Consider the following 21,566-nt stretch of genomic DNA (forward strand, 5'->3'; position numbering starts at 1 on the left):
CCACCAGGGCTCCCAACAGTCTAATTATTGTAACTCTTCTGTTTGCTACCTGATATGACAGGTTCAAAATCAAGTTTGTAATGAACTTCTCCAACACCAGGGTAGGTTCTCTTATCCCTGGATCCAGCAGGTCCTTAACACTTATTTGTTGAGTGAACAAATGAAGCAAAAAGTCAAGTCTGAAAGACCTAAGGAAGAAGCAGATATAAAGGGAAGGAATACATCCCTCATCTCTTTAAAGAAAGGGTCCTAAGAATGTTCACGTGAGACTGTCCTTTAGAAAGTTCAGTTTAGATTAGGAAGAGGCAAGGAAGAGTTTCAAGCTAGACGCCCATCCTCTCCTTTCCCAAAGAGAAAAAGACAGAAGGCTTTTGAAACTAAAAGCTGGTAGAGGCTAGGAGTAGAAGCTGAGGCTCTCTCAGCTTCCTGGCAGTTCACACCCTCAAACAATCCTCCCACCTCCAACCCCCAGAGAAGCTGCCAAGAGCCCCAGGCAGAAAAGCAGGCGTCCCAGCATGGCCCTGCCTCAGCAGCACCACGCAGCACCGGGGAAGTGGCAGTGATTAAAAAAAAAAAAATACACAACTATTATAGCTGAGATATTTTAAAATTCCACCCTCAAGGCAGCATTCCGTTGCTACAGCAACCCCAACTCAGCTAGGGGACCTGAGAACCAACAAGCTCACTGCACCTGCCTCAGGCTACCGAAAGGAGGTATCCTCAGAAGCTGCTGCCACCTAGAGGAGAACTGAAGACGTGCCCCCATATACTGACTACCACGTATGACGGAAGGGACCCAAACCAAAACTACCTGTACCTACCACCCATTCCCCAGAAAGGTAGGTGATCCAACACAATGTAGAAACTGTTGAATATAATTACTATCATATGCAAGCAAAATATTGTTGAAGATCATTAAAGTACTGCCAGAACAGTACATTTGATAGAGAACTGCTTCAAGCTGGGTTTAGAAGAGGTGGTGGCACCAGGGACATCTTTGCTGATGTCAGATGGATTCTGGCTGAAGTCACAGAATATCAGAAGATGCCTATTTGCATCTTACTGAGGATGCAAAGGCATTTAACTCTATGAACTATAACAAACTTGCTAACATTGAGAAGATTTGGAATCCCAGAACACTTAATTATGCTCATACAAAATATATACCTAGACCAAGAAGCTGTTGTCTGGACGGAACAAGGAAACACTGCATGGTTCAAAATCAGGAATGGTGTGCTTTAAAGATGTATCCTTTCTCTTCAATGATCCAATCTGTATATTGCACAAGTCATTCATAAAGCTGGACTTTATGAAGAGGAAAGTGGCATCAGGATTGGAGGAAGATTCATCAACATCATAAGCACATGACACAACTTTGCTTGTGGAAAGTGCGAACTTTAAATGCTTGCTGTAGAAGATCAATAATTACAGCATTCAATATGGATTACATCTCACTATCAAGAAAACAAATGCCTTCGCCACTGGGCCAACAGGCAATGCCATGATAGCTGGAGAAAGGATTGAAGTTGTCAATTATTTCATCTTGTTTGGATCAACAACCAACACTCTTGGTACCAGCACTAAGAAGATCAGAAGATGAATGGCACTGGGCAAGTCTGCTGTCAGAGACCTCTCTAAAATACTGAAGAACAATGATATCTGTTTAAACACTAAGATGTACCTGATTCAGGTCATTGTCTTTTCAGTCACTTGCTATGCATCTGAGAGGTGGACAGTGAAAAAGGATAACAGAAGGAGAATCGATGCCTTTGAGCTGTGGTGTTGGAGAAAAGTACTGAAATTTCATGGCAGACAAAAGAACAAACATATGTCTTGGGAAAGGTGCAGCCAGAGTGCTCCCTGGAGGCAAAGATTGTGAATTTAATCTCTCATACTTTGGCATGTTGCTAAGAGAAGCTATTCCTTGGAAGTGAACATCAGGCTTGAAAAGGCGGAGGGTCAGTGAAAGAGAGAAAGATCCCCCAAGAGACAGACTGACACAGTGATTACAGCAATGGACTTCAGTCTGTCACAGCTGAAGAGGCTAACACAGGATAGGGCAGGGTTCAGGTCTGACTTAAAGGTACATAACACAACTATGTGTTTAGATTCTAACTCCTAACAGACCTATGTCATTGTTGCTGTGTACCATCGAGTTAGAACCAACTCATAGCAGTGGGTTTTCAGAGGCAGTAAATCACAGACAAGGGAATTGCCCATCTTATTCCCACAGAGCAGCTGGTGGATTAAAATCATGTGCCTTTAAGTCGGCAGTGCAAATTGCCCCAAAGAGTTCCCAAGGCTATAAATCTTTAGAGAAGCAGATGACCACATTTTCCTCTTATAGAGTAGCTGATGGGTTCCATCACACCGGCCTTTTGGTTAGCCTCCAGCACTTTAACCACTGCACCATCAAGGCTCCTTAAAGAAATTCAAGGTGATTCTAAATATCAAGTCACTTGATGGGATAGATCTGTTCCAGACTGATGATTTCAAATAAAGGTTTCTGATCAAATTGATTTAAGCAGTCTTCCCCCCCACCCCACCCCACTCTAATAGCATTTTCTCTTACTTTCCCATAAAAAAAGGAAGAATGACGATCAACAGCAAATGGCAATTGCAGCGGAGCAACACCAACACTGCACCTCCCCCCTGTGGCTTTTGCTGCTCTGTGTGATCAGAGAAACTTCTCCAGTATCAAACTATAGAAATCCAGCTGGCTCCATTAATACACAGTAACATTTTTATTCCATTTTGTGGTAAGTGGATGAAATGGGGTAAGGAGATGAAAGCAGTGGTCATGCTTTGTTTCATAGTTTAGACAAAGCCCCCAAGGGGCGGGGACGCCTGCTAGCATTGTGTGTGTTATCTGTAAGGAGTTGCACTGGCAAGCCAAAGGCCAAGTATTTAGAATCATCCAACTGCTCCACAGGAGAGAGATGAGCAATCTCCTCCCCTGTGACTTAGTGCCTTGGAAAGCCCACTGGAGGGGCCGCTCTAAGTCAGCCCTGACTTGAAGGCAATGAGTCCCTTAGAGGCAAGACTGGAATTGGAATTGAGAGCTAGCCCTGCTCTGCTGCAGAGATTTGCATATGTGGTTGTACACCAACCCTTCTGCACTCAGCCTGGAATAGTTTGTGATATCCTGAGGAAGGCCAAACAAGAAGGGGAAAAGTAGTCCCAATGCCACAACGTCAGAAGAAGAAATGGTCAGGACCACAGCAGATAGGCACAGTCATTATTTTGTTAGTTCAGTCCGGAGCTAAAGATTTCTGACTATGAAAAAGGGAAAGAAAAAGATTTCTCCCCACATAGCTATACTTGGCTTTATTTCACAGTGCATTCCATTTGGTGAGCTTGACCTATTTGGCCCAAGTGGAGCTCACCGGGACTGTATTCACAATGGCAGGTCAGGGTGTGAATTAACATTTGGAGGAAAAGCAGAAGGTAGGCTAAAGTGTGGGGAGACCTTTGATGTGTTATCTTAACTACAGTGAACCCAAAACAAAGGGAACAAATTCTAGGCCAAGTCTCTCCATTTACTGTAACTTGAGGTGTTAACTAAAAGCCGAACCATGAGGGTGAGTGTGGTTGTCAGTCACTGTTCACAGGTAAGGTGCCTGCAATGCTGCTTGGCACACACAGAAGACTGAATAAATGTTTTGGGAATAAGTGTAGTCACTACCTTAGTCCCTTCATTTAGAAAAGATGAGATAGATAAGAATTGGCTCCCTCCATTAGAGATTTTGCAAGACGCTAACATGGTATGAAAAGAGTTCTAGTGTTATGGTGCATAGTGCATTTCACTGCTAATCAAAAGGCTGGAAGTTCAAGTCCATCAGCCACTCTATTCCAAAAAAGACGTATTACCTCAGAAATCCAAGCGAGGGTCACACTATGAGCTGGAGTCAACTTGACAGCAGAGGATCTGCTTCTTGAGTTTAACAAATTATAAACAAATAAAGCAGTGAAAAATCTTTATATTTTAAAATGTTTTTAAAAACTCTGGTGGCTTAGTTTTAAGGAGTTGTGCTATCAATCCAATGCTACGTGGTTCAATTCTACCAGCTGCTCTGTGGGAGAAATATGGACAATCTCCTCCCATGCAATTAACTGCCTCTGAAAACCTGTTGAAGGGTCAGCTATGAGTCAGTTCCGATTTGGTGGTACTCAACAACAATAGCACAGAAATACAAGTAGCACTGATTGAATTTAAGACCAGGGTTTCATTTCCCCAGTGAGTTCTAAATCTTTTAACATTGAATTCTCTTTGGCTTTGAATTTTTTGTTGAAACCATTTGAATGACATGAGTAATGTTTTTGGAGGTAATATGGACTTTGATGCAATTAGTAGGACACACAAGTTCAACCAGATGCTGGGATAAGGACCCTTTCTTCAGATTTGGTCATACAGGCTCCCACCAGGTGGCAGCATGCACTAAACATGTCAAAGCCACTTCCCATCAAATCTTAGAGAAAGCCAGCCATTCCACTGCTAGGAATATCGTTGTTGTTATGTGCCATCAAGTCACCCACGACGCATAGTGACCCTATGTACAATAGCTCTGAACTCTGCCTTATCCTGAGCCAGTCTCGCTGACTCTCATACACCCCCATTACCCCAGTTACTGTGTCAATCCATCTCACTTGGAGTCTTCCTCTCCTGGGCTGTTCCTCTATCCTTCCAAGAATGATGTCCTTCTCCAAGGACTGTTCCCTCCCAGCCAGATGCCCAAAGTAAGTGAGGCAGAGTTTCAAACTCCTTGCTTCTTAAACAAAGAAAACGGAGAAGCTTAGTTTCACTTTCTCCAATACAGACCCGTTCGTTCTCTTGGTGGTCCATGTTCAACACCCTTCTCTATCACCATAACTCAAAGACATCGATTCTTCTTCCATCATCCTTATTCATTGACTAGCCCTCTGAAGCATAAAATAACTGCGAAGATCATGGTCTGAGTCAGGGGCACCTTAGGCCCTAGGCTGACATCATTTACCTTTAGAACTTTAGAAAGGTCCCTGACAGCAAACACTTCTCCAATGCAACTCATCTTTTGATTTTCTGACTGCTGGTGCAAAGAGTGTTAACTGTGGACCTGAGCAAGCTGAAATTATTAACAACCTCAATCACTTCTCTGTCTATCATCATGCTGCCAAATGGTCCAGTGGTGAGAATCTTTGTCTTCTTGATGATGAGCTTCAATTCATATTGAAGACCACAGTCCTTGACCTTATGCAGGAAACACTTCCAGTCTTCCTCAGTTCTGGTAAACAAGATTGTGTCATCTGCATACTGCATGGTGATGAGTCTTCCTCCAAAACTGATACCCTAAGAAAATCAGAACTGAGACACGAATGGAGGGATGTACACCTATGATCATAGCAGCTTTATTCACAGTAGCAAGAAAACGGAAACAGACTAAATGCCAATCAACAAATGATGAACTGGGAAATGTGTACATTCACACAATGGGATATTATGCAGCACTAAGGAATAATGATTTTATAATATACTATATAAAATAGGAGAGTCTAGAGAACATTATGTTGCGTCAAAGAACTCAATCTCATAAGGAGAAATAATGCATAAGACTATTACAGCATAGGAGGATAAGTGAACAAGACATATAAAATGTTCAAAAAGGAAAGGAAGAAGGGAGTTGAAAACAGGGAAAGAGAAACCATTAGGATAGCAGAGGTTAGTGGGTGAAGTGAGGGGGTGAAGGAATAGGAAAGATTCAATGGGGACTTGAAAAGATGGGTTGATAACAAGCATAGATCAATGGTAATTAATTATATAAAATACAACATATATGATTGTATAAAACAGTGTATATGAATGAAACATAATGTATAAGAATGATAGTACGTAAACCAATAAAAAACATGTTAAAAAAAGCCCAGGGAAAGGAACTCTAAGGGAGTTAGAAGTCATGCCCTATGAACCATAAAAATATTAAGTTAATCATATTTTCTGGGTACCAGACACTCCAGTAGATACTGCTAACTGCCTCCCCAATACCCTCTGCTATCCCTCTGGATAAATAGAACTTGATGTTCTGAAGAAGTCATGTGTCTGTCGAAATGTCCCTGCTTTCTGGCTCCTTGTAGCTAGTGATGTCCACATACCCAAGAATACAGATAGAAATGGAAGACAAGTGGGCCACCTGGGGAGGCTCTTTAGAGGCAATCAAATTCCACTTGCTGTACTTTCTTCCTTCCACCCTGAGATATGGACAAGATGCATTGATAATGTAAGTGTCATCTTGCTCTGTGAGGAAAAGCACACACACTAAAGACAGGAGCAAGCACCTGAGCCCTTGATGATGTCTTTGAATACCTTTGAACTGCTTCCCTAGTCCCGACATGTGTGAGCTTCTAGTGCTTACATTAAGCTATTTTGTCAAACTACTGTTCTGTAACAGGTTTCTGTTAGAAGCAGCTTAACATGATCCTGATGCTGTACCTGCGTTAATTTGTCATATAACCTTATGAAGTTGATAGTGTGAGCACCAATTTCAGATGAGAGAATTAAGGATTAGAAATATATGTCTGCATCACAAGATAAACAATCCAACTGAAAAATGGGCACAGGATATGAACAGACACTTCATCATAGAAGACACTGAGATGACCAACATGCACATGAAGAAATGTTCAAAATCCCTAGCTCTAAGAGAGATACAAATCAAAACAACTATGAGATATCATCTCACCCCAGTAAGAATAGCAAAATTTAACAGAACAGCAAACAACAAATGCTGGGGAGGTTGTGGAGAAACTGGAACCCTTATTCACTGTTGGTGGGAATGTAAAATGGTGCAACCACTGTAGAAGGCGGTACGGCACTTTCTCAAAAAGTTGCAAATAGAAATACCATTTGACCCAGCAAATCCACTGCTGGGAATATAGCCCGAAGAGACCATAATTGCCACCCAAGCAGACATATGCACACCCATGTTTATCACAGCTTTGTTCACTATAGCAAGGAGTTGGAAACAACCTAAGTGCCCATCAACAAACGAATGTATAGAGAAGCTGTGGTATATTCACACAATGGAGTACTATGCTGCACTGAAACACAATGAACTCATGCAATATTATTCAAAATGGGTGACCCTGAAGGACATTATGCTGAGTGAAATATCTCAGTCACAAAGGGTAAAATACTGCATAGTGCCACTGTTGAAAAAGAGGACTGACATCAGGGTTGGGGGAAGACTGAGAAAGATGGGATAAATAATGCATACTGCATTGAAACAGAAGAGGGAGAAAACTGTTTAAAAGAAATATGTGGTACATAACAAAAGAATAGCATATTTTGTTAAGAAAGTTATACCAAAAAAACAAATAATTTATTCAATAAGAAAAAAAAAGGAATATGTGATTAGGTATTATTGTCATGACAAGAGTCCAGAACGAAGGCTGCATGGTGGAGTGGACCTGGGGGGAGGGATTGTAAAACAATGGGGGAACTTCTATTTATCAAAGAGGAGTGTGTACTGGGGGTAGGGGGGAAGGAGTGGGCAGGGAGAAAAGTGCAACAATGAATGAATGGAAATCCAAAGTCTCTGTAAATTTTCATTAAAATTAATAAAAAAATATATCTCTGAAGTTGCTAAAGGTCAATAGTATGAGAACTGAGATTCATTCCAGGCTTAACTCCATTCTGCCTTAAAAGAAAAAGAGCAAGAAGTCTTGTTTGTTTCTACAGATCCTCTAGGAGGACTTGTGAGGACAGCAGGGGTCATTCACCCCCCAACAAGTATTCATTTAATTGTACCGAGTGCCAGGTGTACAGATAAAGAAATGGGATTACAAGAGTCAATCACTTAAGGACATTTTCATGTAGCTTATCATGTAGTAGAAATCACAGAATAAGCAAATAACATTTGTAGGTCATGGGCTGATAAGACCTATGGGGAAAAATAAAGTGGAATAAGGGCATTTCAACTGTTGTGGAGTCAACTCCCACTTAACGGCACTTTGCATGTGCCAGGGCAGTGTGCACCATGGGCTATGGCTGATTTTGTGCAAGTGGATCACCAGGGCTTACTTCTGAAGCACCTCTGCATGGAATCAAACCTCCAACCTTTCTATACTAACAGCCAAGCACATTATTCATTTGTAATCCCCACAGATTCTATAAGGGAAACAGAGAATGTACTTTTTACAGGAAACTGAGGTCAGTCTCTGAGGTGATATATCTCCTGGGCCTGTAGGACGCTGGGATGTGAGTGAGCCCACGCTGGAATTGAGGCAGAAGAAAGTGTAAGCACAGACCCCGAGCAGGCGTATATATGGTGTGGTATGTCAAAGCAGAGTAGCTGGTATGAAAAGACCCTTGGAAAGTGGTAGGTGAGGACTAAGAATGCAGAAGCATCTGTGCTGAAGGAAGAAATGCTGTCTGTCACTCGGAGGTAGCAGGCAGTCCCATCAGAAAACAGACATGAGCTGACTTATAGACCACTGAAGAACAGAGAAGGATGGGAGGGGAGGAATGACAGGCAGGGAGGCCAGAGCTGAGATACCAAGACAATCTTGGTGAGAGTGCTGGGCACCAGGGCAAAGGTGTAAACAGTGGTCAGACTCTGGACAGGACCTGGAGCACAGCTGACAGGAGCTGTCGAGGGACTGACTGGATGTGGGATAATTGAGGAAGGGGGACAAGGATGACTCTAAGCCTTTGGTCTTGGAGGAATAAGTGACAATTATCAGAGCTGGGGAAGGCTACAGAGGAAAGTAGACTGTGGCTGGCGTGCTGGAGCAGCAAGACTGGGGTGTGTCGGGCTTGATGCTGAGTGGGACTATCAAGAGGCCGAGGGCTGGGCGCAGGATCACCAGCAGGTGAGGCAGCACCGTCTCCAGGGGACACAGCTCATCACTCCCTCCCTCCCTCAGCGTTCAGGACACCAGCCCTGGAGGGGTCCCCTATCTCACTGCCCAGTCCTTCTCTGGCTCCTTTGCTCTCTCATCTCTAAAACTACTGTTGTTGTTGTTGCATACCATCAAGTCAGAACCGACCCATTGCTGACTTTCCAGCAGGTTTTCAGAGGCATTAAATCACATGGAAGGAGACTTCCCATCCTCTTCCATAGAGCAGCTGGTGGATTTGAACTGCCTACCTTTGTATAAGTAACACAATTCCTAACCTCTAAACCACAGGAGTTCCTTACTTGGTGGCTTCTAAACTACTAGGCTTCCAAATAGAGGTGTCAAGAAATCAAGCCAGATATAACAAAGAATCTTTTAAGAAAGAAGGGAGTTTTTTCAAATCCAACTGATTAAAATAAGGACAAGAAGTGACCAGGGAACTTGACAACTGAGGTTGTGGGTTACACACAGAGTAATGAAAAGCTGGAACTGAGCTGCCTTTAGAGAAAAGGTTAAAGGAACCTTAACTTTCTAGAATCACCACAGGAAAACTCCTTTGAGAAGAAGATAAAAAATAAGATTTTTTCCTTTTTTTAAAAAATTATTCTCCTTCTCATTTACACTAGTTAGTGAGCATGCCAAAGCCCAGTGGAAAACATCCCTAGACTGACTCGGCTTCACGGCCCAGACTGGGAATGGGTTTCAGAAGAACAGAGATGCTAAGAACCATCAGCCACCTCGTGGGAGTGAAATGCCATGAATCACTCTGCCTCAAGGTAACCCACACCACTCACCACCTCCTCCCCCCTCAGGACTAGCTGTACCACCCAGACAATGCATCATAAGAGAAAGCATAATGAATATTTATTATGATTATTTTAAGTTTAAAAAATAAGCCCCAAAATCTCCAGGCCATAAACCACAGTAAAAAGCAGTATGTGAGTGTTAGCTCCCCACCTTTGTGGCGTGCACTGGGTTCCTTCAGTGAGGGTACAAGCCCTACAGAAACTTCTCCATTAATTCACACCATTCCTCCCTTTGCTCACAAGTCCCTACTGAAACGGGAAGGAAACTAAGGCACAGAGGTGAAGGGACTGGCCTGAGGTCAAACTGCCAGGTGAGGCAGAGCAGGAAACAGCTCTAGGAAATCTCAGTAGTTCTACTCAAAACACCACACAGGGAACATGTCTGTGGCCGCTGCCTAGCAGGAAAACAGCCATTGTATATGACCAGCAGTATGGTCTCACTGGCAGTAAGAAGACTAGGGCAAGGGAGCCAGGCCTGAACCTGATAAGTCAGCAAACAGGATTCAGCACAGGCTTCCCTCCACTGCACAGCCCTCACTACAAAGTCCAACCCTCCTTGCTGAAAACCAGCTGCACAGCTTCGTTTACGTCGTTCACAATGTGGGATGCTTTTAAGAGCTCTGGACTGAAGCTGAAGTCCCGGTGCCCGTGGAACGGAGGCTCCTCTCTGCCCTGGGCAGGCTCTGCGTCCCTGGGACTATACACACCAGTGCACACGAGGATGGACACACAGCTCTGGGTTGCTGACAGCTGTTGCTTTCTCACACCACCAGCCCCTAACTCCTCTGTGTCGTCACGCTTTGGCATCTGCAGGTATTGGTGGAACAGGTTGGCACCGTAGACATCAGACATAGGGTTATCACTGGCCAGGCAGGCATACCGGAAAAGGAGAGAAGAAAATTCAAGTTCAGTGTTGTAAGGTAGGGTAGAGAACGACTTTGGAGATAGGGTGTGAACTGGATTTTGGGAAATGGAGGAGGAGAGTAAATGGGGAAAGGGAAGGGAAAGCTGTCAAAGTGTCGGAGCAGATGGAGAAGCGCTTACCCTACAGCATAGAGTCTCTGGATGGGAGCGGGCCAGCCTCGCCGCTCTGCCTGCTGCCTGATCAGGTTCTCAGCATACTGGTACGTGAGGATGCTGGGCTTGCCCATGAGGCCCTCATATTTCAGTTCCTTTCCGGTGACCTTCCGGTAAATGGTCTCCAGGCACAGAAGAAAGGTGCCGTGACCAAACCTGCCAGAGAAGACAGCTCAGCAGCCTGGTCTTCCCACCCCAGGTTCTTCCAGGCCACTCACCTTTTCCTTCAGCAGAGCCTGAATACACTAATCTGACGGTAATGAATCAGTTGTTTCTTTAATAAGAGCGAACATTTATTAAGCACTTATTACAATAAGGCACTGTTCCAGCAATAACAGCTAATAGAATAGGGCATTGTTCTAGCACTAGAGATGGCAAATCACAGTTAACTCTCATAAAAATCCTATGAGACAGGTATTAGCTACATTTTACAACATGTTGTTGCACGTGGTTGCTGTTGTGTGCTGTGGAGTTGGAATTGATCCATAGCTGACCCTCCCGGTGAGTTTTAGAGGTAGTAAATCTCATGATAGGAGACTGCCCATTTTTCTCCTGCACAGAAGGTAGTGAATTTGAACCACATACCCTTGCTTTGGCAGTGCAATTCCTTGCCACTAAGCCAACTCTTTCTGATCACTTGCTATGCATCTGAGAGCTGGATAATAAACAAGGATGACAGAAGATGAATTGATGTATTTAAACCATGGTACTGGAGGAGAGCACTGAACATCCCATGCACGCCAAAAGAACAAACAAATGTATCTTGGAGAGGGTGCATATAGCGTATTCTTTGGAGGCAAGAATGATGAGGCTTCACCTCACAGACTTCAGGCATGTTGCTAGGAGGGGCTATTCCTTAGAGAGGAAAACGGTGCTGGGAAGGTTGGTCAGTGAAGGAGAGGAAGACCCTCGACTAGATGGACTGACATGGTGACTGCCGCAATGGTCTCTAGTCTAGTGGTTAGGAAATGTGAAGATGGCACAGGATAGGACGGGGTTCAAATCTGTTGTTCTTAGGGTTGCTATGAGTTGTACTTGATTCAATGGCACCTAACAACAACAAACCAACTTAGGAAAGGTGGCTCCAGAACTTTAAACTTAAATTCTGCATCTGATTTGTGGAAGATTATGGCTGTCATTTTCCTTAGTGCCAATTTTCAGTACAGCATGCTCCATTTGTCATAAAAAATTAGGTTTCCTTACCTCCCACATGGGGTGTGGTCATGTGACTAAGCTACAGTAAAACAGACAAGGAAAACAGATCTGTTAAGCTAAACTTCTAGGAAGTATCTCTCTCTGTCTCTGCTCCCTGGAATGCTGATATGATGGCTGGGTTTCAGCAGCTGTTGTTGTTGTTATGTGCTGTCGAGTCGCCTGTGACTCATAGCGACCCTATGTACAACAGCCCTAAACTCTGCTCTGTCCTGTGCCAATCGCACTGTCTCTGACACTCCCATCCCAATTATCCCAGTCACTGAATCAATCCACCTCATAGAGGGCCTTCCTCTCCTGCGCCGTCCCTCCACCCTCCCAAGCATGATGTCCCTCTCCAAGGACCGGTCTCTCCTCACTACATGTCCAAAGTAAGTTAGACGGAGCCTCAGAATCCTTGCCTCCAAGGAGCCACCCGGTTTAACCCTCTCCAGGACAAATCTATTTGTCTTCCTAGCAGTCCATGGAATTCTCAGTACTCTTCTCCAGCACCACAGCTCAAAGGCATCAGTTCTCCTTCTATCCTCCTTGGTCATTGTCCAACTCCCTGATGCATAACAGGTAATTGCGAAGACTATGGCCTGTATCAGACGCACCTTAGTCTCCAGAGAGACACCACTGCTCTTCAGCACTTTGGAGAGGTCCCTAGCAGCAGACTTCCCCATGGCAATGCGCCTTTTAATTTCCTGGCTGCTGGTACCAAGACTGTTGACTATGGAGCCAAGAAAACTAAAGCTGTGTACAATCTCAATCTCTTCACCATCCATCCTGATGCTGCCGATTGGTCCAGTGGTGAGAATCTTTGTCTTCTTGACATTGAGCCTCAATCCATATTGTAGGCTGCAGTCCTTGACACTCTGCAGCAGGTGCTTCAGGTCCTCCTCAGTTTCAGCAAGCAGGGTTGTGTCATCCGCATAACGCAGATTGTTGATAAATCGTCCACCAATCCTGACCCCACATTTCTCCTCATAGAGCCCAGCCTCCCGGATAATCTGTTCTGCATATAGGTTGAAAAGGTATGGAGATAGGATGCATCCCTGGTGTACACCCTTCCCAATTTTGAACCATGCAGTGTTCCCTTGCTTTGTTCTGACAACTGCCTCCTGGTCCAAGTATAAGTTTCGCATTAGAACGATCAAGTGTTCTGGGATTCCCATTCTTCTCAGAGTCAGCCACAGTTTGTTATGATCTACACAGTCAAATGCCTTTGCATAGTCAATGAAACACAGATATACATTCCTCTGGTATTCCCTGCTTTCAGCCAAGATCCATCTAACATCAGCTACAATATCTCTAGTACCACGACCCCTTCTAAAACCAGCCTGGACTTCTGGTAGTTCTCTGTTGATGTGCTGTTCCAGTTGTTTTTGGATAATTTTCAGTAAAATCTTGCTTGCATGTGAAATTGTTCTGTGGTTTCCACATTCGGTTGGGTCGCCTTTCTTTGGGATAGGAACAAATATCAATCTCTTCCAGTCAGTTGCCCAAGTGGTCATTCTCCAGATTTCTCCAGATTATCCAAAATAGCCGCCGAAAATTTCAGTAAAAAACGATTTTACTGAAATTTTCGGCGGCTATTTTGGATAATGTAGTAAAGGGGTAAAGATTACATAAGCAGGAAAACAAAAGGTGCCTGTGACTCACATGGTGAAGCCTCATACAAGCCCTGAACCACCTACCCTACGCAGTCTTTTACATGAGAAAGAAACACCCTTGCTTTGTCTTAAGACAGAAGTTTTTCTTCACTTGTAACTAACCAAATGCTGACATTGTGCTATGTTAAACTTACATTTTAGTGTCACTTACATATATAAATAATACTTTAAACTTTTAAGTTACTGAAAGAAAAAAATAATATCAAATATAGTTTCTAAATGGAGAATTTTTTTCCCCTTGATACTCAGCTCACATGGCCTATAACCAGCCCCAACTCACCTAGTATCAGCATACTTTAATATCAGGAGCAAACACTTCAGTAAAAATATCTAATCTGAAGCTACAGAAATATACTTTAAAAACAAGGAAAAAGACCACCACAATCCCCAACCTTTTAGAGGTGACAGAGTCAAGGAACTTGAGGTAATGCTGAGCCCTGAACTACTGTTAATCAGTCGTTCACACAGCTTGTGGAAATCAGTGACAAAATGACTCTAGACTTTGTCCTTGGAGATAACTGCAGTCAAAGGGTTGCTATCAGCTGGCTGTCCAGTAATATGAGCCAGAACAGAGGGCTATACACCTGTGCTGAACCCAGGTGTAGATGGACAGGTGATATCCACACAGCTGGAAGCAGAGGTCTTTCCAGTACTTGTGTGTCTCTGAGGAGGTCTGGTTATCTGGTTTAAATAAGCACAATCCTTGCTTCCCCATTCTTACATCAGAAGGATAAATGGAAACAAAGAAGTGAAAGAACCAATGTCCAGGGTAGAGGCAAAGAAGGAAGAGAAGCTGAATAATGTGCATCACTCCACTTCACAAAGCACCTATCAGCTGGGATCCATGAGTCAGGAAAGCGTGTTTTACTGAGCTTCTAGATGGCAGAGTTATTCTTCTTCTCTTGCACATCCTTAGTCTTTAGCCCAGTGTTCAGTAATCTATAGTTTTAGGTAAATAACATGTGAAGGGATACTTAAAAGCCCTCCCCAAGTTAGTGTGGCAACTAGAGGGCTGCCTTAGGTAGGTGTCCAACTGTCCAGAAGGACAGACTGTGGGTGAGGACAGTCTGCAAGGTTATCCAGCCAGCCATGGGTCCTCACCTGGGCATCTTGGCTTCAGCCATCCAAAGGAGGTCCATGTTGCTAGCCAGGACAGGGAGATGGGGGTAGGGGGCCGTTGCCAGGCTAGTGTCAGGGTTCCCATTGCTGAGGAGGACATCCATGATCAGCTGCAAGTTTGTTTCCCAGCGGACAGGCTCCCCAAGGAGGAGCACTCCTTTAAAGAGTAAAGGCATAGGGGTGAAGCTGGCAGGCACTGGCCTGCTCTCTGTACTGGGCTAAAAGGTGGCCAGGCTCTTCACCTGTGGTGCACTCATCCTTGCAAAGGCTCAGCCTGTGAACCAGTCACCAAAGAGTCACTCACCCATTCATCCTAGATCCAAAAAGGTGTTTCCTAAGGGTTTCATTTTAACTTGTCTCTACTAATTAGTACTAAACAGAAAAATTTTTTAAAAGTAAAGCCCCCACCCAAAAAAAATAAGCCAGTGCAGTACGTCTCAGGCTTGCCTCCTTCTACTGATAGTGCTTTTCCTCACCTCAGCCCTGCACACACTCAGCAACGGGCTTGCCTCCCTCACATACTTCTTTCTGAGTCCAGGGGCCAGTATGGGTGGTAAGGACCAAATTCAAACCCTGGCCCTGCCAATTATCCTATATGATTGTGGGCAAGAATTTAACTTCTCTAAGTTTCCATTTTCTCCTGTACATAATAACACCACCCCTCACTTCTCCTGAAAGGATAAAAATGAATTCAAATAATAAATAAATAAAACACAAAATCCAGTGGTTGATACAAAGCAAGCTGCTCAACAAATAGAAACTGTTACTGTTCACTCCAAGCCTAGCTTGCTCATTAGTTTTCAAAGGGGCAGCGCACAAAGGGGAGGTGTGTTAAAACCCGGAGGATATATGGTTAATTGTACAAATGAATGACACAGTAGGTGAGGGCTGTGAGAGGACCAGAGAGAAGATGCTCAGGAGAGTTCTGCTCAGTGAAACACTGCTCCATGTCCTAGTAAGTTTTGAACGCTGTCCTCACCTACATGTACGGAGCTATAATGTTCACAGTGAGTCTGCTTTGTGCAAACATTTAACTAATCCTTCACAAGTGTGTAAAGGAAAGTTTTATTAACTATGAGTTACATTTCAGTACAGCAAAGAGGACATAAAGACCTTTTTCTACACATCAGGAGAAATAGATCTAATGGGGATGAGAAAGAGTGGATTAGATTACTTCTAGGTACCTTTCCACTCTAAGATTCTCTAAGTTTAGATTCTTCTGGGATAATTAAATAACATGGGGAAGGAGAGATTTACAGCTAAGGTCTCAGAGGGAGGCAGATATCAGATGTCCTGTTGTCCAACCTTACCCTCACACACACACACACACACACACACACCCCACACCCACACCCCATTTACCTTCAAGGGCTGGGAAGTCATTCCTCAAAAGGGGCTGCCAAGAGACAGAGAAGAAGCCCGTTAATAGTTGACATCCATGCCTAGAGAACATACACCAGTTTCCAAGGATGGAATCTGTTCACTCCACACAGATTAAAAGGCATCCTCCATGATCAAGCAAAAGGCAAGGAAAAGCTGAATTGGGTCAAGGAAGAGGAACTGAGAAGAATGATTAAAAAAACACAATGATGACGCTGTGGAATATCACATGTGAAAAGCAGCTGTTTCTTCTCCAACAAGGACGGGATCAAGTGAGAGTCTAGAGTCAGGGAGGTAAAGGTGAAGGTGAGCCATGGAGAAAGGAGGCCAGCAGGGCATGACAGACCAGGTTCCTTGATGTGAGCTTTGAAGGCAGAAGAGGCCCAGGGCTTGTTGATACAAAGAGATGTCGCATCTCAGGAAGGAATTCTTCGGTAATCACAAGCCAGGAAAAAAGGAATGGGCTTATGAATGTGTTCTTCTGGCTCATTCTTACATATCCTGGACCAAAATCTAAGATGAAATAGCTCTCCAGGAAGTCCCTGCAGAAGCAGAGACTAAATGCAGCTGTGAGCAGGAGAGATTGCAAGGTTAGCGAGCAGAACGCAGGGAACAGGCGTCAGAGCTGAACATGGAGCAATGCAAAAGGGTGGCATGACCCAACCTCATTACCATGCCCCTCATTACCATGCCCCTCATTACCATGGTCTTCGGCCGCCGCTCGAGATCAACCATGTCAAGCATGGGGAATGCCATCCGCAGCTCGTCCACAGTGACCACATTCTGGAAGCCTAGTCTACAGCAAGATCAGGAAAGTAAAAGAGGGTATGTCTGGGGGTAGATTTTTCCGGATGCATCAAATCACAAGTGAGGAGAACCAATCCTCACCAAATCTGGCCATCCAACCCCAGGCAGGAGGGAACAAATTAGGGTTCAAACAGAACTCAATGAGGAGGAAGACCCAAATCTTAAAGATGCTGACAGTGTGGAGACAAGTGACACTAGAGAACTCCATCAGCAGCCAGTGAGCACTTGCAGAGACCAGATCCTGTGCTAAGACCACCACAGACACAAAGGGTCCCAGAGCCTGTCCGACCTCAGGGAACTTACACCTGCCCAAGGCCACTGAGCAAGCACACTGAGAGTAATCAGGACTGTTGTTAAGGGTGAGTGGAGCTCAGGAGGGCAGACTCTGCAGGGCACTGGACAGTCGGGCAGGAATCATGGGGAGCATCAGTTTGAGCGGAATTTTTGAACAATGTACAAACTTTAGCAAGGAAGGAAGGTCAGAAAGAGGGGCAAGCCAGATCAAATCTTATCTCCTTTAAGACCTGCCTCTATTTTCCTGTCCTAAATTATAATTCATAATCTTAAAAAGAGGATGGCTTCAGATCACTTTTAAAATCTCCCAAAAATGATGTTCCCATCAGATCATTCCATTAGCAATTAAACCTGCACTGACTCCTCACCTTTCAGAAAAAATCCTCACATTCTTTGGTCCACATCCAAGGCTCCCCACTTCCTTGGTCCCACCACTCCTGTTTTCTCTTATATCCTCCTCTACTCTATTCCACTTTCTGCTGTAAGTCAGTGGGTTCCTCACAAGCCCTTCATAACCTCTTTAGCTACATAAATGCTCTTTCCCCTGCCTATAAAACCTCAACCAGCTCCTGTGGCACTGCAGTGCCTTTCCATGAACCAAAATATCACAGCCATCAAGCCATGGATAACTCCTGCCGTGAGACAGTCCTCAAATAAATACCTATGACACTTAGAAGTCAGACTGCTCTTTCTAGCTTCCAATCACATGCCATCTTCAGTGTTTCCTTCACTATTCCCAGGTGTGTTACTTCGTCTCTTCAGATATGACTTTGCCCTTATCTTATCGCCTCTTTCTTCCCAGCACTCAATACAGCATTGGTATGTGGTACATTCTCAGCACATTACGCTGGTTGAAACAAGGACTCTGGTAGTCTTGTACCTCTTGAGGATCAAAAAGACAAGTTCACTGCAGATGCTTGGTTAATGCTGACTGGTAAGCTGACTGAGCATTCCATGAAGGGGAAGAGATCAATGGTTCCCAAGATTAGTTCCCTCACAATCACCTGGAGAGGGGTTGTTTATTTGTTCTTAAATACATACTTCAGACCTGTATCTAGTGAATCAAGTCTCTCCAGGTGGAAGGTTCAAGAACCTGTATTTTTAAACTTCCTTGAAGATTTTGATGAAGGTGTGTGTTACAAGAAGCTGTCCTCCCTCCCGAGATCCCACCATGTATCCCAAGACTCTGACCCTCAGCACTCTTCCTCGCTAGGACCCAGTGCCGGCACTTCTTCTCACTCATGCTCAGGTGCACGGAAAGGATACGCTCGGGCATTTTCCACCAGGGGTCCCTGCCCAGACACCAGCATCCGCTTCCCGTGGAACTGTGAGAAGAGCTTCAAGGGACTGTGAGAGAGAATAACTTGGTCGGGCTCCACCTGCAGGGACGGCAAGACACAGAGGAGAGCAGACACAGCAGTGAGAGACAACAATGGGGACACCAGTGGCAGGTTCTCTCACCGAACAAAAGTGGAGGGGAAGCCATGCAGGAAAAAATACTTTAAAAAAAAAAAAGAGTGCCATTTCTAGCACCAAACAGAGAAGAATCTCTCTAATTTGTTTTTTGCAGCACAAAAGAAGAACATAAGAAATATCTTTAAATGTGGGTTCTGACAAATTCTGCTTGTTCAGCTCCCTGACACTCCGGGACTTCCCAATGTGTCACTTGATAAACAGTTGTGTACATGTTCTTGATCACTGTCACAGACATCTGCTTTGACTTTTTTGTTTTCAGTTCTAATAAAAAACTTCATTTTTTAACATTTAAATTAACTTAAACAAGGCAGCCTTTGCTCTGGAAACTACATCATGGAACCAGTTTTCTTATTAACTTGTTTCACTAGTCTTCAAAACAACTTCACCTGGTCAATTAGCCACCTCACTAACATCTTGGTTCTGCAAGTTTCTTCCCCAAAACAAAATTCACCCTTAAAAACCAAGACTCAAGAAGCCGCACTGCAATCCCAGAGGTATGCAGTTCGAAACCACCAGATGCTCGGCTGGAGAAGGAGGGGCAATCTCCTCCTGTACCAGTCAGATTCGATTTGACAGTACACACATACAAAAAATAATTTAAAAATTTAAAAACTAATAAACAAAAAAAAGAACCCCAAGATTATGTCAACAGTGGGATGGGGTGTGTAGTTGCAAGTGGGTGAAGAGTGCTCTCTACCTTAAAGGATAGTGTTCATGCAGATGCACAAGAAGTGTGAAAAACAAGGCATGTCACCCCAAATCCCACCTGGCAGGTGGAGGTTTAGATGGAAGTGACTATTGGTCTCCAGGAGCTGACAATGCAAAAGAGACACACCTGATGCCCAGAAGGAAAGAAATGGAGAAGGCTGAGTAAAACTGCCAAATAAATGGTTAAGATTTTAGAGCTCTCCCACATATATTAAAAAATGATCTACTGAGAGGGCTCTTCTCATGAGGCTAGCCTTGAACTTTTAGTTACTTTTCCGGAAGACTGAAAGATTTGCACTGACCAGCTGGCTATGACCCAGTGCTCATCAATACTGAGCCCTAACCAGTGGAGGGGACTCAGGAAGGGGAACATTTCCTTTGGGAGTCAGGTCTCTGGCTACATCCTTACCTTGAACCCAAAGAGAGATGACAGCTCCTGGGCCTTGCTTTGTTGTAAGGTGTTCCCAGCATTTGTGACAAAGACCACAGGTACCCGCAACTGTCCTTCGGGGTTCAGCAGCTTGTGGAATGCTTCCAGAGCGGCAGGGATTACCTTGTGGCCCCGCACCAGCACACCATCAATGTCCAAGAGGAATCCAAAGGTGGGCGGGCTCTGCACAGAGAACAGGAAGAGAGAATGACGACTGTGTGAGCCCAGGGACAACTGGGAGAGAGAGGAAACAGAAAACAACCTTTACCAAGAGAGGCTTGGCATCAGCCTCAGGTCACTAAGAGCCTTTGCAAACTATGTCAGAAGGAAAGAAATTAAGAAGATACGGTGTTTTTGATAGGACAGATCTATTCTAGAACAATGAAATTTTTCTTCAATTTGTAAGCATATAACTTGTTAAAAATTATATAATTGATGTGAAATAATCATGAATTGAAAAGAAAAATGGAAAGAAAACGTAATTCTAGAACTTTAGAACAATCAATTCTTTATCTCTTTTCCTCTGTTATTCACACAACTACGACTATACACATGCACTTTTGTGTCTTATTCTTTATACTTAATATATCCTAATAATTTTAAATCTGTTCTAATAGTCTTTATGTTGTTGTGTCTTGTCAAGTACATTAAAATTCACGTCAACCCCATCTGATAAAACACGACCACCTCATGGGGTTTTTTTAGCTGCAACCTTTACTGAAGCAAATCACCAAGTCTTTCTTTTGTTGCATCTCTGGGTGGGTTCAAATCACCAACCTTCTGGCTAGAAGCCAGGAACTTAGCCACTGTGTCACCTGGGCTCCATACAATCTTTACAGACATCTAACACACAGTAAAACAGAAAACAACTACTCAAACCAAAAAACCAAACCAAATACCATCGAGTGCATTCCAACGCATGGCAACCACCTAGTAGGTTTCTGCAGCTGTAAATCTTTATGGGAGACAGAGTAGCTGGCGGATTCAAACCGCCAACCTTTCAGTGAGTAGTAGCCCAGCACACCAAGTACTCCATCACCAGGACTCTTTAAACTACAGGGATAAAATGTTAGTTGCCTCTTTATTCCACCTAGTCCTATTCAATTCCTAGTCTTATCTACTTCTCCAGAAACTTTTTATGGCTACATAGAATGTAAATTTTCTTAAACTCTTAACTACACACACACACACACACACACACACACACTGAAATTATATTTTCTTCCCCCTATTCTTATCTTTTTCCATGGCTTTCTCTCCATATCAAGACATTAGCTACCTCCATCATTTACAGCTACATAATGTCATGAGTGAATGATTCACTATTATGTTTTCTCTGTTTTGTATATTTAGGCTTTTCATACTTTTTGCTATTACGAATAATGTGACAAGAGGCATTTTCCTGACTCAACAGCACCTAACAACAATGTTGTTGTTATATGCCATCAAGTTGCCTGTGAATCATAGAGATCCTATGTATAACAGCTCTGAACCCTACTCTATCCTGAGCCAACTTTATTTTCTCTGACACACCTACCCCCATTATCCCAGTCACAAAATCAATCCATCTCATCAAGAGTCTTCCCTTCCTGCACTGTCCCTCCACCCTCCCAAGCACGATGTCCCTTCCCAAGGACTGGCCCTTCCCTGCAACATGTCCAAAGTATGTCAGATGGAACTTCATAATCCTTGGCTCCAAGGAGCAGCCTGGTTTCATCCTCTCTAGGATGA

General features: G+C 43.9%; 1 protein-coding gene across 1 annotated transcript in view; it reads right to left on the bottom strand.

The window, feature by feature from the left end:
- The window catches only part of CECR5 (cat eye syndrome chromosome region, candidate 5), a 54,838-nt gene that overhangs the window by 20,534 nt on the left and 12,738 nt on the right, over nt 1-21,566 (bottom strand). The window contains exons 2-8 of the mRNA XM_006891380.1: nt 19,815-20,069; nt 18,488-18,600; nt 16,823-16,916; nt 16,103-16,136; nt 14,723-14,897; nt 10,722-10,910; nt 10,229-10,539 (exon numbers count right to left, since the gene is read on the bottom strand). Of these exons, the coding sequence (XP_006891442.1) occupies nt 10,229-10,539; nt 10,722-10,910; nt 14,723-14,897; nt 16,103-16,136; nt 16,823-16,916; nt 18,488-18,600; nt 19,815-20,069 (1,171 nt within the window). The remainder of the gene's footprint in view (nt 1-10,228; nt 10,540-10,721; nt 10,911-14,722; nt 14,898-16,102; nt 16,137-16,822; nt 16,917-18,487; nt 18,601-19,814; nt 20,070-21,566) is intronic.

This window comes from Elephantulus edwardii, unplaced genomic scaffold (assembly GCF_000299155.1).
Source record: "Elephantulus edwardii isolate Elephantulus edwardi_28Jun2011 unplaced genomic scaffold, EleEdw1.0 scaffold00096, whole genome shotgun sequence".
Taxonomy (NCBI): Eukaryota; Metazoa; Chordata; class Mammalia; order Macroscelidea; family Macroscelididae; genus Elephantulus; species Elephantulus edwardii.